The sequence below is a fragment of the Bos grunniens genome, chromosome 14 (assembly GCF_055505025.1).
Source record: "Bos grunniens cultivar Pamir isolate PY7600 chromosome 14, Bosgru_T2T1.0, whole genome shotgun sequence".
In the NCBI taxonomy this organism is placed as follows: domain Eukaryota; kingdom Metazoa; phylum Chordata; class Mammalia; order Artiodactyla; family Bovidae; genus Bos; species Bos grunniens.
In genome coordinates this window covers 59,432,539-59,450,869 of record NC_141178.1, presented here as the reverse complement: position 1 = coordinate 59,450,869, position 18,331 = coordinate 59,432,539, and the positions used below count along the sequence as shown (strand labels likewise).

The window sequence follows — 18,331 nt, the reverse complement described above, 5'->3', positions numbered from 1 at the left end:
TGAATAAGCCTCTGCAAATTTATCTGCTGATATTTGAATCAAACATAAGATAAAATACTCTTTTTTTTTTAATTTGGTCATCTTCTGTTGAGATAAGAAAAGATAAGAAAATTTTAATATCGTCAGAAACCAGAAAAGTGTTGATTGATTTCTATATAGTTATCTTATAGAAACTACAGGCACAAAGGTTAAACACCACATGTGAAAAATATCAAACCACAGTCTGCACTAACATATTAAAAAAAAAACAACACTGAAAATACTATTACTTGAGATCAAGGAGTCATTATCATTATTTCAAATGCCTGGAGTGTAGAGGTTCATTAAAGAAATGAGTTATTAACATGTTCCTTAAATTAAGGCAACCTTCTCTCAATTATTGTCCTTCTTGCTCTCAGAAAAGCATTTCCTGCCTACCAGGAGTCCTGCACTGGTTAGTCCTTGGGACTCTAGGAGCAGAGTTTTTCAGCTCCAGAAGGCTTCATCTTTGAAAAAATGTGGTGGTTTAGTCACTAAGTCTTGTCCAACTCTTGCTACCCCATGGACTGTTTGTTTTTTACAAATTTACAAGAACTTGGAAAGTGTTCTAGAAAGGTGGTCAGTTAACAAGTAGAGAGAGCTCACCCTCTGTGTCTGCGGTGACCTATTGTAGGATGAGCCCCAGGACCTAGCAGACCAGATGCTGAGACTTGCAAAGGTGGTGGGGCTCATTCGAAATGACTGATGGCAGTGGTGGCAGAGAGAGCCATCCTGCACCAATGGCACTAATTTAGACTCTAATTACGTATTGACACAGTGATCGGCTGAACATCCAGCTGTTCTCCATCTCCAGAGTACAGGTCTTCTTTCTGAGTTTGTTTTCTTTGGACTACCGCTGGAATCCAGATGCAGCCCAGATACCTTCCTCCAGTTTTTTAGTTGATCCATCCCTGCGCCTCCTTCATCTCTGTAGGAATAGAGTGTATGTATCTCCCGAAAGTAAGAAGGAAGAAAAAAATTATAATAGCCAGCATCAAATATTTGATAGCATTCATTTTCTTCTTTCAGTTCTTCCATCTAGAATTTGAGATTGAAGGTGAGAAGAAAAGCTGTGACCACCCAAAATGTAAGCCCTGAAGGCTCCGAGGTCCAGGGAGGAAGGGACCGTTTTGGAGCAAGTTGGTCAGAGGCTCTGGGAAAAGCATCTGCTCCTGAAAATTGGGCCAAAACACTAGAAGAAATGGAAATGTTGCAGCAAGAGGGAAAAAATGAATAAGTTCTTAATCCTTGAGCTCCCTTTTTTTCCTAGCTTTAATTTTTCTCCAGATTTCTGCAAGCCTAAAGCATTATCTTCCCTGGTACTGAAAGTCATATTCTATTCCTAAGGGTCCAGATGACCTATTTTTTTCTCCCAGTCATCAAAGCTCAGTGAATACCATTTTGATGCTTATTTTTGCCACGTTGACAAAATTCATGCTTTATCCTCTAAGCATGTACTAAGCAGCATGTCTTAGATGAAAGACAAAGACAGCCAGTCCTTGTCATCCAGGACTGTACAGTTAGCTAACCATAGGACACCATTATGCAAACCACCAAAACCACTCTCCTGTCTTCTCCCACCACTAACCTGTGCAAATCACATGGCTGGGGCATCTTTCTCTCACATGGGAAGACTCATCACTTATGAAACAGAAGAAGGACACAAATGTTTGCTGCACCCTCTGGTGCCCACAGGCACATACTAGTTGCATTTGTATTTACAACCTCATCTAACCCGCCCAAGTTGTTGCTACTGTCGTTTAGTCTGATTCTTTGAGACCTCATGGACTGTAGCCCACCAGGCTCCTCTGTCCATGGGATTTTCAGAGCAAGAACACAAGAGTGGGTAGCCATTTCCTTCTCCCGGGGATCTTCCCAACTCTGGGATCGAGCCCGCATCTCCACGTCTTCTGCATTGCAGGCAGATTCTTTATCTCTGGGCCACCAGGGAAGGCCCCAACCTGGTTTTAAAGAAAACTGAAACTTCACAAGTTGCAGGATTCACGAGGGCAGATCTAGCATTCAATTTTTAGTCTAAACAGAGGTCCCAAACCCAATTTCTTGCCATTCTACCGCACATTCCCATAGATAGCCAGGAACAGCTATTCACCCACAGGCATGTGCTGGCAAGGTAGAACTACATGAGTCTCCAACCCAGTTAACTCTTAGGTCCTGACAGGTAATGAGTTAAGTGAAACAGACAAGGTGCAACACTCAGGGTATTCTGTGCAACTTCTGCTTTAAGGATTAAGTTTAGCTCAGAACAGCACCTGATTGTTTTTATTGTGATAAAAGCCACAAAACATGAAATGTACCATGGTAACCACTTTTAAGTGTTTGTTTCAATGGTATTAAGTCCATTCACACTGTTGTGCAACCATCCCTACCTTCCTTCCCCAGAACTTTCTCATCTTCCCAAATGGAAACTCTATACAATAACTCAGCAACCCTTCTCCCCTTTTCAGGTGATACATTGTTAGTGTAGAGAAAGGCAACTGAGTTTTACCTGTTGGTTTTGTATCCTCCAACTTTATTCAATTAGTGCTCACAGGATTGTTTTGTGTTAGAATCTTTTTAAGCAACTGTGTCCACGGCTATCATATTATTTAGTCATGAAGAGTATACACTATCCAATATGGATTTGTGCAACTGATATTTGTTTTCAGCAGACCAGTAGGCCCTTTCATAGCCCTGGGACAATATAAGGGCAAAATACCATTGTCGTCCCAAAGCATAGCTGTATCCTAATAAGAGTTTTCATGTTCCCCCTGCTATGAATACATTAAAATGCAGATGCAATTCTGCCAAACCACAGGGCATCCCGGGGGCTTAGGAAAGTGGGTAATGCAGAATAAGGACTGCTGAGCTGGTGTGGGGTCTCTACTGTCTGAAGACCAAATAGATGGGCCTGAAGGGCTCACAGTGGAAATCACATACCAGCTGCAAGTGTCCTCACTCGAGACCTCAGTTGGAAGGAACACTTGAGAGTCACACATGCACAGTAGGCATGTTCTGCAAGGCCTTGTTCAATCACTACTCTCAGCAGCTGCAGCAGGCTCTTCTTATCTGCCTGCCTTCTCTCAGTGTCCAATCAATAACCCTGTTCCAACCTCAGAAAGGCCAACCCCCTGTCTTCCACCTTGCAGAGAACACTGATTTTGTTTAAAAATCCCATCTTTTTGGCAAAGTAGAGACCATATTCCATACACACTGCTTCATTATCAGTCCATGATTTCCATCCCCTTTCCCTACTAATGTCTGATAAAAGCTGGCTTCATGCCCTGCTTGATCCAGATCTTAGGTCCATTCTGCCGTTTCTCCTTTCCTGAGCAGAAAAGTCCATGCACAAGAGGCCTACTGTGTATTTAAGCTATCTTAGATGTCTGGAAAGCGTGTAATGGAAACCCACGAGAAGGGCAATGGTTCCCCACTTTAAGAATATTTTACCAGGACAAATACTACTTCCTTTTCTCCAACAGTGAGAATTATTTAACTATTAATTAATATTATTGAGTAGATGTTTTTATATTAATATTACAATTAATTGATATTTAATTAATTATAACTCATTTTTTAAATTATTTGACTCACTTTTTTAACTTTGGCATCTTGGAAGCTCAGAGATAAATTTAAATGCTCTATAATAATAATAATATTAGTCTAGGGTTGTGGTGCCACTCTTTTTTTTTTCCTTATGCACTATTATTCATTTACTTAGTTACGTTTATTTTATAACTATCTGTTTCAAGTCTTTTTTACAAGTTTATCACTCAAACCAAGATTTGTTTTTTCAGAGTTATCTTGTAAATGTCATGAATATCGGATCACTTACATATCAGTATCTCCAAACTGCACAGTTCTTTGTATTGTACTAGTTGACAAATTCTGAGACATGTATAATCCCAGAGTTTTTGCTGAGAACTCAGACTTAAGTATCCTTAATACAATCAAAATCACCCCTCTAGGTATTTTAGAAAGTTTAAAATTATTTCTTCTGGCCAATTTTAGAAGACTTAGAAAAAGCCTTGAATCTGGAATTGGTCATTTCTATTTCAAGGTCTCTGTCTAGGGAAATTGTTGTTCTTTTCCTGCTTGCTAGCATACAAAATCCTAATTGAAAAACCTTTACACCTGGTTATGGCATGCATTTAATTTTCTTCTGTTCTATTAGGGACCTGCCTTGGTTAGGGACGGAATGTACACTGGAATCTCAATGATTCTATGACTTAGTCTGTGCCTCAGGGTAAGTTCAGCCCTGGGACGCTAAGAAACAGCCCCAGATCCAGGTCATTCGTGTCTCTTCCTTACAGCCAAGAACGGCAACCACACCATGCCCCAATTTAGAGCATCGACAGGTTCAGTTCCAGAGAAGGCAATGGCACCCCACTCCAGTACTCTTGCCTGGAAAATCCCATGGATGGAGGAGCCTGGTAGGCTGCAGTCCACGGGGTCTCGAAGAGTCGGACACGACTGAGCGACTTCACTTGCACTTTTCATTTTCATGCATTGGAGAAGGAAATGGCAACCCACTCCCGTGTTCTTGCCTGGAGAATCCCAGGGACAGAGGAGCCTGGTGGGCTGCCGTCTATGCGGTCGCACAGAGTCGGACACGACTGAAGCGACTTAGCAGCAGCAGCCAGCTTCAGTTCAATTCCATTCAGTGCAATTTATCAAGTAATTTTCCAGTGTGCTAGGCATTTTCAAAGTCTCTGGGAGTATAACAAGGAATTGGACTCAGTCTCTACCTTCACGGATCTCACAAAAAGAGAAAGGTTAGTAAACAACTCGAAAATCGAAAGCAAGCTGTACGCCAGGCTGGAATGGAGCACAGAAGAGAAGCTTGTAATCCATGGGGAGGCAGGACGGGCTTTCCAAAGCATGTAGTTCAAGTAGGCATCACAGAATAGTCCATGGGGGAATCCTGATGGAGGTCAAGGCCCAGACGTGGGTCAGAAACCCAAAGGATTCAAGACAGTTGGACTGGGATCTCCCTGAGGGTTCTCAACTTGAGCCTATAGGGTGGCTAGTGGTAAAGAATCCACTTGCCAATGCAGGAGACGTGGGTTCCATCTCTGAGAAGGGAAGAGCCCCTGGAGAATGAAATGGCAACCCACTCCAGTATTCTTCCCTGGAGAATTCCATGGACAGAGGAGCCTGGTGGGCTACAGTCCCTGAGGTGGCAAAAAGTCCGACACGATTTAGCGACTGAATGTGGATACACACACACACACAGAAGCACAGAGGGTCCCACCCCTGGCCAGCAGGGAGGACCATGATTCCTGAGAGGCTGAGCTATACTGAGGCTGTGAGGCGGGCGCTCCTGTGCGCCCCTCAGGTCCCAGCGGGTGGGCTTTCTCCCAGCCAGTCCAGCCGTGAGAATAGATAATGCTGCACATCAGAGTCCTCGGAGGATTGAGGCATTTTCTTTGGTAAATCACCCAGAAAGGCCTCATCCGGCTTGCATTTATTGCTGCATTATCATATGGTTCCAGCACGAGGTGTGGCCTTTGCATTGACAGAGCAAAACTGAGGCAACCCAGAGGGTAGGGCACCGGGAAGTGAGGGCAGAAGCTGGGGGTTCCAGCCCCACCGCCACCTGCCGAAAAGGCAGCCCTTTTTCTTGAAGCCTGTGGGAACCCCACGAATGGAAGCTGGAGATCTTTAGAGAAATCTACAGCTTACAGTAAAAGGCCTTTTATTTTAAAGGGCATCCATTTCTGCCAGAAATTGTTAGGGGAATGAGGCAGGGGATAGAAGCAATCAGCAATCGAAAGCAGATAAATGAAGTGTTGGGTGTCCTTCCAAGGGCCTCGGCCAGGTCTGGGGGCTGCAATATGCTCCCCTCCTGGTCCTGGTCTTTCTCGGGAAGCCCAGCATCTTCTCCTCCCCTACCTCCTCTCCACCCTTGTGGGGGCCTGCCTGGCTCAGGGCCGAGCCCCACCTCCTTCAGGAAGGCTCCTTTCTTGTACGCATTTCAGGGAAATGCTCTGACCAGCCCTGTCCTTGTCACCTGGGTTTTCCCAAGACTCGGCCACAGAAACCTGATCCTGTCTCAGATGTTCCTGCATCCGTGACACCATATTTCTACCTCCCCTCCTTCCTTTAGCTGAGTAGCTTCTATTTTATCAGCTTGAAGGCAATGGCACCCCACTCCGGTATTCCTGCCTGAAAAATCCCATGGACGGAGGAGCCTGGTAGGCTGCAGTCCATGGGGTCGCTGAGGGTCGGACATGACTGAGTGACTTCACTTTCACTTTTCACTTTCATGCATTGGAGAAGGAAATGGCAACCCACTCCAGTGTTCTTGCCTGGAGAATCCCAGGGACGGGGGAGCCTGGTGGGCTGCCATCTATGGGGTCACACAGAGTCGGACACGACTGAAGCGACTTAGCAGCAATCTGAATAAAATGGAATACATATTCCACCTATGAAAATAATGCCAACTATATTTCCTCCTATTTTCAAGTGACTTTTAGGAATAATATCCTATCAAAGAATTGCTTTCATATCTGTAAAGAGAAAAAAAATTCTTTATCATATAGATTGTAGCTCTTATTCTCCTTCCTCCAGGGAGACCTCCTTTGAGTCCAGGTGTGAAAGAGCTCCTGGGGAGGAAGCAAAAGGGAGAAAAATTAAGAGGAAAGCTAATCCTTGAAATAGCTAATCATATTTATATAGAATGTTTTCTGTTCACAAAATAAGGAACCCCAGTTCACTGACTCTCACTCAAACCTGTGAAAAACAGGCGTAATGAGCAACTGGCCCAGAGATTCAGGGCCAGCGGGCAGAGAATTTCCCCCATTTTCACCACCGCCCCTCCAAGGTGGTGTTGCCAAGTCACCCACCTCAGCCGGGTATGTCTTCCCACCACTCAAGGCCTGCAGGCACCTGGCCTGGAGGCTACCAAAGGTGTCCCTGACTCCCTGAGGCCCATGTCCTCCTGTCTGGTACGCCATGGCCACAGTCTCCTGACTTCCCTGGCCAGCTCTGCACTCCCCAGACACCCCAACTTCAGCCTCAGCTGCACCTTCAGCTCTGGTTCGTGGCTGGGCTGCCTCTCCCAGGACACAAGCTGTTTCTCCTCCACGCTCCACTCACAGGTTGGAGCAGCGTCTGCTTCCCACACTGACCTGCTGTCCCTTTGCTGCTGCTGCTAAGTCACTTCAGTTGTGTCCGACTCTGTGCGACCCCATAGACGGCAGCCCACCAGGCTCCCCCGTCCCTGGGAACCTGCATTTGTGTCCTCAGCACCTGGCACTTCATCAGTGTCAATGTTTGTGTGAGGATGGAGTGGAGGGAGAGACACAGGAGGGAAGAAGGGGAGCACTTGGGTCTGGGATGCAGGTTGCAAACCTGTTATCCTTTTATCTTTGGACGATGGCACCAAGCACTTGTGTTCACACCCGGGCTGACTGGTGTGTCCTCCCAGGTCTCTCCTTGGGACCCTCTTCCATCAGGGGCATTCTTTTCATCTCCTTCTACCCCATACAGGCAGAGTCTTATACCAGAAAGGACCTTGGCTCTTAGGGTCCATCAGCACAAATATTAACGCCAACGTATGTCATCGTGAGTATCACATGCCGGTGCCCCTCCCCTGACAGATCCTTGGCTGTGCCGCAACCATGCCACCCACCTGACACGGCCACCTGCCACCCCCAAGCGCACCTCATTCTTCTTCACTTTATTTACCCTGGATTAGTGTCACCATTTTTGCATCCTCTGGGCCCCCTTCCAAGTCCTCTAAGCATGAATAACTCTGAATGCGGGTGAGTAGACAGTAGCCTTCATTAGAATTAACACTTGACTATAAACCCTAGGGACCCAGACTCTGTCACTCTCCCACAGATGCCCTGATCACAGATCCTTCTAAATAGGCCAGTGACTGTCAATACTGGTGACACTGGCAGGTGACTTGTGGCCATCACATTTACACGCATGGCAGGCTGCAGAAGTACCTTGAGACGCAAGGGAAGAGAAACCGCCACAGACTCTGTCTCAGATGCTTCGGCTGGTGCGGCTGAGGCATGGCCAAGTGCAGGAGCTGGTGTATCCATGGGTGGGGGCCAGCCTGGACCAGGGTGCCATCTTGCTCTTGCGAATGGCTACTTGCTTAAGACCCTGATGCTGGGAAAGATTGAAGACAAAGGGAGAAGGGGGCGGCAGAGGTTAGAGAGCATCACCAACTCAATGCACATGAGTTTGAGCAAACTCCAGGAGATGGTGGAGGACAGAGGAGCCTGGCATGATGCAGTCCATGGGGTCGCAAAGAGTCGGACATGACTTAGCGACTGAACAGCCTGCTTCCCTGAAAATGAGCCAGCCTGTGGAGGCGTGGCCCTTGTGCTCCTTCTTAGATGGCTTTACAGTTGACCTTCAGTGGGTGTGTTAACGCACAGATGTCATCCTGTGCACAAGACACGCCACAATCAGACTTACCTGTGGGCTTGTTTCTTTGGGCTGCCCTTGTGGCTCAGTTGCTAGAGAGTCTGCCTGCAATGCGGGAGACCTGGGTTTGATCCCTGGGTTGGGAAGATCCCCTGGAGAAGGGAAAGGCTACCCACTCTAGTATTCTTGCCTGGTGAATTCCGTGGCCTGTATAGTCCATGGGGTCGCAAAGAGTCAGACACGACTGAGGGACTTTCATTTCTTTCCTTGCTTGGGTGGATGGTGACAGGGCCTCGGGCTTTCATTCAACAGTGAGCACCCTGAAACCACTTCAGAAAGGGTTCCCAAAGGGGCCAGCTTTCATCAGTGGCCCAGAATGTTTCCGTGAGTGTAGGGAAGACCGTGAGGAGTTTAAAGACAGAAAAAATGTGGGTATAAACCCTAACCCGGCTCCTTATTCAACATGTGTCCCTGGGTCAGCTGAGGGGTTGGAATACAAAAGCCCCTAGACCAAATTCAGCCCACCACCTGCTTTTCTTCTGTTTAACTCTTGTCTATGGCTGTTTTCTCCCTACAAGGGCAAAGCTGAATGCTTCGGACAGAGAGCCAGGGCCTGCGAAACCCAAAGTATTTCTTATATTTACAGAAATGTTTGCTGCCCCTTAGTGAGAATATTTCACTCTCTGAGCCTCAGTTTCCTCATCTGTAAAATGGGCAATGATACTTACATCAAGGGAGTGATGCTGTGAGAAATAAATGGAGTAATGAGTGTGGAAGGTGAGCCACAGAGCAGTGTTTGGTACATATCAGGATTTTTTAAATTATTATTTTCATTTTGCTCTTGTCCATCTGTGTCTCTTTTTGCAGAAGGTCACCTGGCGCTGTCCTTGTTTCCTCCTCTTTCAGTTCAGTTCAGTCACTCAGTCGTGTCCGACTCTTTGCGACCCCATGAACAGCAGCACACCAGGCCTCCCTGTCCATCACCAACTCCCGGAGTCCACCCAAACCCATGTCCATCGAGTCGGTGATGCCATCCAACCATCTCATCCTCTATCATCCCCTTCTCCTCCCACCCTCAATCTTTCCCAGCATCAGGGTCTTTTCAAATGAGTCAGCTCTTCACATCAGGTGGACAAAGTATTGGAGTTTCAGCTTCAACATCAGTTCTTCCAATGAATACCCAGGACTGATCTCCTTTAGGATGGACTGCTTGGATCGCCTTACAGTCCAAGGGACTCTCAAAGAATCTTCTCCAACACCACAGTTCAAAAGCATCAATTCTTCAGCACTCAGCTTTCTTTATAGTCCAACTCTCACATCCATACATGACCACTGGAAAAACCATAGTCTTGACTAGACGGACCTTTGTTGGCAAAGTAATGTCTCTGCTTTTTAATATGCTGTCTAGGTTGGTCATAACTTTCCTTCCAAGGAGTAAGCGTCTTTTAATTTCATGGCTGCAATCACCATCTACAGTGATTTTAGAGCCAAGAAAAACAAAATCAGCCACTGTTTCCCCATCTATTTCCCATGAAGTGATGGGACCGCATGCCATGATCTTAGTTTTCTGAATGTTGAGCTTTAAGCCAACTTGTTCACTGTCCTCTTTCACTTTCATCAAAAGGCTTTTTAGTTCCTCTTCACTTCCTGCCATAAGGGTGATGTCATCTGCATATCTGAGGTTATTGATATTTCTCCCGGCAATCCTGATTCCAGCTGGTGCTTCCTCCAGCCCAGCGTTTCTCATGATGTACTCTGCATATAAGTTAAATAAGCAGGGTGACAATATACAGCCTTGATGTACTCCTTTTCCTATTTGGAACCAGTCTGTTGTTCCATGTCCAGTTCTAACTGTTGCTTCCTGAACCTGCATACAGGTTTCTCAAGAGGCAGGTCAGGTGATCTGGTATTCCCATCTCTTTCAGAATTTTCCACAGTTTATTGTGATCCACACAGTCAAAGGCTTTGGCATAGTCAATAAAGCAGAAATAGATGTTTTTCTGGAACTCTGTTGCTTTTTCAATGATCCAGCAGATGTTGGCAATTTGATCTCTGGTTCCTCTGCCTTTTCTAAAACCAGCTTGAACATCTGGAAGTTCACGGTTCACGTATTGCTGAAGCCTGGCTTGGAGAATTTTAAGCATTACTAGCGTGTGAGATGAGTGCAACTGTGTGGTAGTTTGAGCATTCTTTGGCATTACCTTTCTTTGGGATTGGAATGAAAACTGACCTTTTCCAGTCCTGTGGCCACTGCTGAGTTTTCCAAATTTGCTGGCATATTGAGTGCAGCACTTTCACAGCGTCATCTTTCAGGAGTTAAATAGCTCCACTGGAATTCCATCACCTCCACTAGCTTTGTTTGTAGTGATGCTTCCTAAGGCCCACCTGACTTCACATTCCAGGATGCCTGGCTCTAGGTGAGTGATTACACCTTCATGATTATCTGGGTCATGAAGATCTTTCTTGTATAGTTTTCTTGTGTATTCTTGCCACTTGTTCTTAATATCTTCTGCTTCTGTTAGGTCCATACCATTATTTCTTTTCATTTTGCCCTCACTAAGCTCCCTACCATCCAGCAGAGAAAAACTTAAAGGAAAAAAGAGAGTGATTGTGAAAAAATAAATGGTGTGGGAAACAAACTGACTCTAAAGGACTTCCCTGGTGGCTCAAACGGTAAAGTGTCTATCTACAATGCAGGAGACCTGGGTTCAATCCCTGGGTTGGGAAGATTTCCTGGAGAAGGAAATGGCAACCCACTCCAGTACTCTTGCCTAGAAAATCCCATGGACGGAGGAGCCTGGTGTCCATGGGGTCCCAAAGAGTCGGACACGACTGAGCAACTTCATGTTCACATAAAGGAAAATTTAACTCTGCTGGGGATCTCAGATTACTTATTTTGTGTCTTTTTTAAACATCTGCATTGGATATTTCTTTTTTATTAATATTCATGTATTTATTTTTGGTGGTGCTGGGTCTTCATTGCTGCTCAGACTTTTCTCTAGTGGTGACGAGAGGGGGCTACTCTGTAGTTGTGGTTTGTGGGCTTCTCATTCCCATGGTTTCTTTGGCTGCAGAGCACGGGCTCTAGGCGCCTGGGCTTCAGCTCTTGCCACATGTGGACTCAGTAGTTGTGGCACACGGGCTTAGTTCTCCACCGCATGTGGGATCCTCCCAGACCAGGGATCAAACCTGTGTCTCCTGCTTTGGCAAGCAGATTCTTCACCACTGAGTCACCAGGGAAGCCCTATTTTATGTCTTATGAGTAGTCATTTCTATCATCTTTTTATGTTCAGTGTAAATATAGGTTGAAGTTTGTAATATTGTACAAAGAAGGGTGACTCCTTGCCTTCTCCTAAGAACAGAATGTTTTTTCCCTAGAGAAACAGCATTAGATGTTTTCAAATTCTTATATACAGCATGTTTGCTTTCCTGGGAATTTTTGTTTTTTAATCTAAAGATAATTTAAAAATTGAAATGGGCTGCAGCTACTCAAGGTCACCTAACTTGTGTTTTTTCCATTCAGAAGGAAATCCCAGTTGAGAGAGTGGCATGGAAACATGTACATTACCATATGTAAAATAGTGGGAGTTTGCTGTGTGATACAGGGCACTCAACCCAGTGCTCTGTGACAACCTAGAGAGGTGGCATGGGGTGGGGGGTGGGAGGCAGTTTCAAGAGGGAGGGGACCTATATATATATACACATACATACATACATATATATGGCTGATTCATGTTGACGTATGGCTGAAACCAACACGATATTGTAAAGCAATTATCTCCCAATTAAAAATTTTAAAAAAGAAAGGAAATTCCTTTTCACATGTCTTAAAGAGAAGAAGACACTTTGGTTCTTCCCACAACTTTCTTCAACTGCTTTCATAGTAAAATTTTTTTTTTAAATTTCCATTATTTCCCTTATCAACTCCTTAGCAGCCTTACAATTTGCCTTGCAAAGAAGCTGAACTCCTTGGGATGGATTACGAGGAGAATGCGTATCCCTACCAAAATTAAACATATTAAAGCATTTAAATATTTTTAATCAGAACTATTACAAGGTTTAAAAAAGAGATAAAACGGTTTCCATGCAAGGAGATTTCGAACATCTTAGACCCAGTGGAGTTCATATGACTTTTCTTTGCTTTACCTCATTCCACAAAGATCACAGCATAGGCGGTTTTATGTTTTTTTCAGTTATTATACTCTTTCAACTAGGTGAATTTGATAAAGAGTCCAGCCAAGTGGATCTCTGGCTTTTATATCTGTAACTAAGAGACAAGCTCTAAGCATGCTGAAGAAATGGAAAACCATTCTGGTTTCATGACCTGCTACTCTTTGCTCTATAATCAGCTTGAATTGGGCAACATTTTCCCACAGATTAAAAATCCAGGTCCAGTGGTTAGAAATCCATGCTTTCACTGCCCAGTGCCTGAGTTCGATTCCTGAGAGGGGAACTAACATCCCACAAGCCTAAAAAAAAATCAGAAAAATTAGGACTGTTTTAGTCCAGAAAATGTGAAGATGAAAAAGGCCTGGTTTTTCTTCTAGGAGCTTGTGCTTCTGGTCAATTTTGTGAAAAGAACCAGAATGGGACCCCTTGACCTGGGAACAAGCATGTTCAAGGGGGGCCTGAAGGAGCGGGTGTGATAGGAGCCCTCAGAGCCAGAGCCTGAGAGGCGGCACCACTCCGGGATCACCTTCGCCCCTCGAGGCTGTTAGCCCTGGAGTTCTACACCTGGCACACGCTAGTCTATACTCTTCTCACCTGTCGTGGCCCCAATCCGATCCCAGCCTGTGGTCGTGGTGCACAGTTTGGAATCTGTGAATTTGGTTGTCTGCTTTACATCAGCTCAGGCAAGTTATTTAGCCTCCCTTTGGGTCTTTGTTTCCCTGAGTGCTTCCAAGTGTGCAGAGTGCAGGGTGTGGTGTGCGCTTGTAGTCAGCAGGGGGTGGGGTGCTGGACTCAGATTAGGGATTGGGACTGGCTTCCCTACGGAAAGGAATGACGCTTAAATTCTCACTGAGTAGTGGGTTGTTTTTTTTTTTCAAGTTTGAGCACAGCATTTTCTATCTTCCTAGAAGAGGGAAACCTGGCAGGGTGGCTGGGGGACCGACTTAGCCAGAGGAAGTCGGGCCGAGAGCCACCAGGCCAGGCTTCCCAAGAAGAGCAGAGAAAACATCAGGTCCCAGCACAGCTCTTCTGTCTCCCAGTAAAGGAAGACAAAGCATTCGGAAGATTCAGGAAGGCGCCCGTCGAGGTGCTGTCAAGAGGCGCCCCCTGCCGACCAAAACTCACACTTCCCTCGGGAAGAATTTCAGAACTTAGGCCCTTGAGTTGACTGAGCCTGCAGGGTTTATCTGTTCTGTGATTCTTTCTGCTAGTGTATATGCTTGAAATTTTACACAATAACAGCTTTTTGAAAAAGCCCTTTCTCACTAGCTGCAGTTCGGTTGTGAACATGGGTCCTAACCCTGAGACCAACCCTTGGCTGGCCTGTGTTAAGGTTGAGGGGGCAAGGAGAGCTGCCCTTCTATACTCCTTAAGGAGAGGGAAAGAGTCTCTGTTTAGAGTGCGTGGTTCAGTTCCCTGAACCTCCTACATCTAGGGAATTAGGCTATAAATCCACATAAAGCATTCTCTGGGTTTTTCCAAGAATTCTTGTTTATGCCCAAGCCACAAACAACACAACGGGAGAACAGATTTTATTTCGTAATGTTTTGGCATTTGCAGCTCAGACTGAAGTTGCAAAAGCAGAAGAGGAGAGCAATGAAGAATGGGCAAAATTTTTGCATATCTCTTCCTGTGGTTCTGACTGTATTTAGAAGCCTTCCTTCCTTCTTTCCTGCCTGCCTTCCTTCCTTCCTTCTCTCTTTCTTTCTTTTCTTTAGGTAATGTACTCTTCAAAAACTGTCCAGTGATAAAAGACAAAGCCTATGGAAACATTCTAGATTAAAGTAAACTGAAAGGACGAGCCCATGTGGTCTCAGGCGGCTCGGATGGTAAAGAATCTGCCTGCGATGCAAGAGACCCGGGTTCAATCTCTGGGTCAGGAAGATCCCCTGGAGAAGGGCATGGCAACCCACTCCAGTATTTTTGCCTGGAGAATCCCATGGACAGAGGAGCCTGTCGGGCTACAGTCCATGGAGTCACGAAGAGTCAGATAAGACTGAGAACACACACATACACAAGTATTGTTACGACTCGTGCTACGGGTCGTTATTAATAAACTAATTGCAGGGCAGACTGATCTGACCTTTAAGCGACAAAGTGGAATTCTCCCTCCCTCCTGAAGGAGGTGATGTGTTTTAGAAGAGCCTTCTCCACATCAGGACCACAAAGGTGACGTTTCAAGTGTAGTAGGTGGAGCATGAGTGGAGGGAAGCAGTAAGAATATATTTTTTTTTATCTGGAAACATACTTTTAGGGAGAATACTAACTAAATGGGCTCACTGCCTAATAAGAAAAACAGTTGATAAGTGATTTCTGCACAATGTTTAATCTGTGAAAGATTACAGGACGAGTGACAATGAGCAGACATTTCTTCTTCGAAGCAGAAAGAAGCTGTAGAAAGAGTCCCAGATCACATGAGGGCATAGAGCACACCAGGTGCCACAAGAAACCCCACGGACTCCTTGCCTTATTTTCAAGAAATAATTAACTTTCTTTGGGGACTGAGCTACATTTATTCCTGTTTAGAACCAGAAAGGTAACCAACGAGCCCCTTGCCTTTCCTGTGATTATTAGTTCCTTTCAATCACAGCATCCCAGAGCTGACAAGGAGCCTTGGAGATTATCCACCTTCTAAATGAGGATTCCAATTTAAATCATTGTCCAAAGTCATGGAGGTCATCAGTGGCAATGTTGAAACAGCCACCCAGTTCTATCAACATGCAGTCCACAGTTATATTCCCACCAAACAAAACGACCTCCAGAATCTATTTTTGCTGAATACACAGAAAGCTAACACCCCTCCCCGTTTCCAGCCCCCACATCCCATTCTCATCGTGAGGAGCATTCTCATCAGCTCCATGTCTTCTGCATATGGTGGGGGACCGTGGAGGACAGATCCTAGGAGTCCCATCTACAGTCCAGCTAAAACTCAGAGAAATGAAGTGCTTTGCTGCGGTGGAAGCTAGCCTGTCCCAAACCCCCAGCCCCATGTGACTCCTTTCCAGTGTGTTGCACCTTTGACAGCTTGTCTTCCTGCTTGCCTTTGTAGGTTTCACAGCGGCAGCCTCCCTGGTATCCCTGGCTTGGGCCTTGGCCTCCTACCAGAAGGCCCTTCGGGACTCTCGTGATGATAAGAAGCCCATCAGCTACATGGCCGTGGTCATCCAGTTCTGCTGGCACTTCTTCACCATCGCGGCCAGGGTCATCACCTTTGCCCTCTTCGCCTCGGTTTTCCAGCTCTACTTTGGGATCTTCATTGTCCTTCACTGGTGCATCATGACCTTCTGGATCGTCCACTGTGAGACGGAGTTCTGCATCACCAAGTGGGAGGAGATCGTGTTCGACATGGTGGTGGGGATTATCTACATCTTCAGCTGGTTCAATGTCAAGGAAGGCAGGACACGCTGCAGGCTCTTCATTTACTATTTCGTGATCCTTCTGGAAAACACAGCCTTGAGTGCTCTCTGGTACCTCTACAAGGCTCCCCAGATCGCGGACGCGTTTGCCATCCCGGCTCTGTGCGTGGTCTTCAGCAGCTTCTTAACCGGCGTGGTTTTTATGCTGATGTATTATGCCTTCTTTCACCCCAACGGACCCCGATTTGGGCAGTCACCAAGCTGTGCTTGCGAGGACCCTTCTGCTGCCTTCGCTCTGCCTCCAGACGTGGCCACGAGCACCTTGCGGTCCATCTCCAACAACCGCAGTGTCGCCGGCGACCGCGACCAGAAATTCGCAGAGCGAGATGGGTGTGTCCCTGTCTTTCAGGTGAGGCCCACGGCCCCATCCACCCCATCCTCTCGCCCACCACGGATTGAAGAATCCGTCATTAAGATTGACCTGTTCAGGAATAGGTACCCAGCGTGGGAGAGACACGTTTTGGACCGAAGCCTCCGAAAGGCCATCTTAGCCTTTGAATGTTCGCCGTCTCCTCCTAGGCTGCAGTACAAAGACGATGCTCTCATTCAGGAGCGGCTGGAGTATGAGACCACTTTATAAAACGAGAGGACTTGGAGGGGCCACGACCTCCAGACAGAGGGGTGACAGCAGGGCTGTGGCAATAAGGAAACTCTCCCCTAGAGCAGGGCGTTGGGCTGTGAGACTCCCAGTTTGACCCTCATCGGATACGTGTCTGACCCTCGGACAGCAGAGTGCCCGCTGCTGGCCTCTTTTCAAAGAGCAGCCCCAAGACCCTCCTACTCTGTCTGAAGGGAACAGCCCAGCTCAGTGGGACTCCTTGTTGCCGCCAACCCCTCCAGCTCAATCTTCAGCACATCCATCCAAGGGTACTGTTGTGATGGGAAATACTGCCTCCAATCAGTAGGGTGTTTGGATGAGTTAACTGATCTTTGCATAAAAATATACTGAATCACACATACACACGAGTACACACACACTAACACACATGCCAATCCTCTGTCAAAACAGTTTAGGTGATTTCTCTTGATGCAAAGCTGTGATTCCTGCAGGAAAACTAAGAGAGAAAACATCCCTCAAGACTCCAGAAAAACAAAAAACAAACAAATAAAAAAAATATAGTGAAGCTTAGAAAGAATTCATAAACCATCCTCATGTGAAAACCTTACCCAATGGACAGAAAACCCAAGTGTGTTTACACATGTATTAGAATTGATGAAATGGTTCGTTTTCAACACACATCGGGATTTTTTTTTCATTTTAAATTTTCAGTTGAGAACATCTCCTATTACAGAAATCCTATGCAGCCCATGGATGGCTTCTGACAAGACCAAGGAGCTTGATACCTTAGTGACGTAAATTCAGTGATAATCAGGATGCAGTATTCAGTTGCAAAAACACGTAATAAAACCACGGAGAGGAAGCGGGAGCAAAAGGCAGAATGAGTGTCTGATTTCCTGGCCTGTGCAGCTCACACGGGAAGGTCAGGGTGGAGCGGCGGGAGAGACAGCCAGTGTTCAGGTGCAGGAATGGAGGTTCTATGTGATGGTGGGCAGGCAGGATTTCAGAATACGCCATGCCACACCCTTCTAGTGCCAAAGTCCATCCAACACGAGACTGACGGGAAAGCCCTGAACGGCTGAGCATGGGTGGCGTGAGCCCCACCAAAGCAGAAGACTGCTCAAACAGTCAAGTCCTCTTTGTGTAAAGGACCCTCTCCCCCCACCCCCAAGGTCGAAGTGATGTGTCTTTTAGAGGCTTTGGGACACATTTGTGTAAGTATGAGCCCACAGGTGCAGTGAATATGCTGTGAGAAAACCCTTGTGAACTGATTGAGGGCTTATCACTAGATCCAGCTAAGATCTGTATTTCAGTCATTTTGTAAAGTCCCACTCTTACAACAAGCTTCTGGGTTTTAAATACCTCTGTCCAGCAAGTAAACATTCCCCACTTTCTGTTCCCAGTGTCCCCCCGCCACCCCCAGTCATGGTGCTTTTTGTTGCATTAAAAGTGCCGGTCAAACTTTGATAGTATTTTTTTATAGTTGGTGCAGAGTGGAATAACTCATGGATTATTTCAATATTTTTGTAATAAAAAATATAGGGTATACATATAGGCATCATCACTTTTTTTATAGACCTGGGATCGTTTAAAATACTTTAAGCATCATAATTACTTGGGATGTAGAAACTGGTCCACAGATCCCATCTGCCTGCCTCAGCAGATCGAGAACACATGTTTCTTGCAAGATCATCCTACTTTGCCATGTCGGTGCCCCCAGGAACCTGGCCAGGGGTGCTATCAGAATATCAGGGGACGAGAGAATCAGCTTAACTAGAAAGGG

At 46.0% G+C, this 18,331-nt stretch overlaps 1 protein-coding gene across 1 annotated transcript in view; it reads left to right on the top strand.

Moving 5' to 3' along the window:
* Positions 1-18,009, top strand: part of XKR4 (XK related 4) — a 313,239-nt gene extending 295,230 nt beyond the window's left edge. Inside the window, exon 3 of the mRNA XM_086336960.1 lies at positions 15,623-18,009. Within this exon, the coding sequence (XP_086193086.1) occupies positions 15,623-16,569 (947 nt within the window). The 3' untranslated portion in view covers positions 16,570-18,009. The remainder of the gene's footprint in view (positions 1-15,622) is intronic.
* Positions 18,010-18,331: the final 322 nt, after the last annotated feature.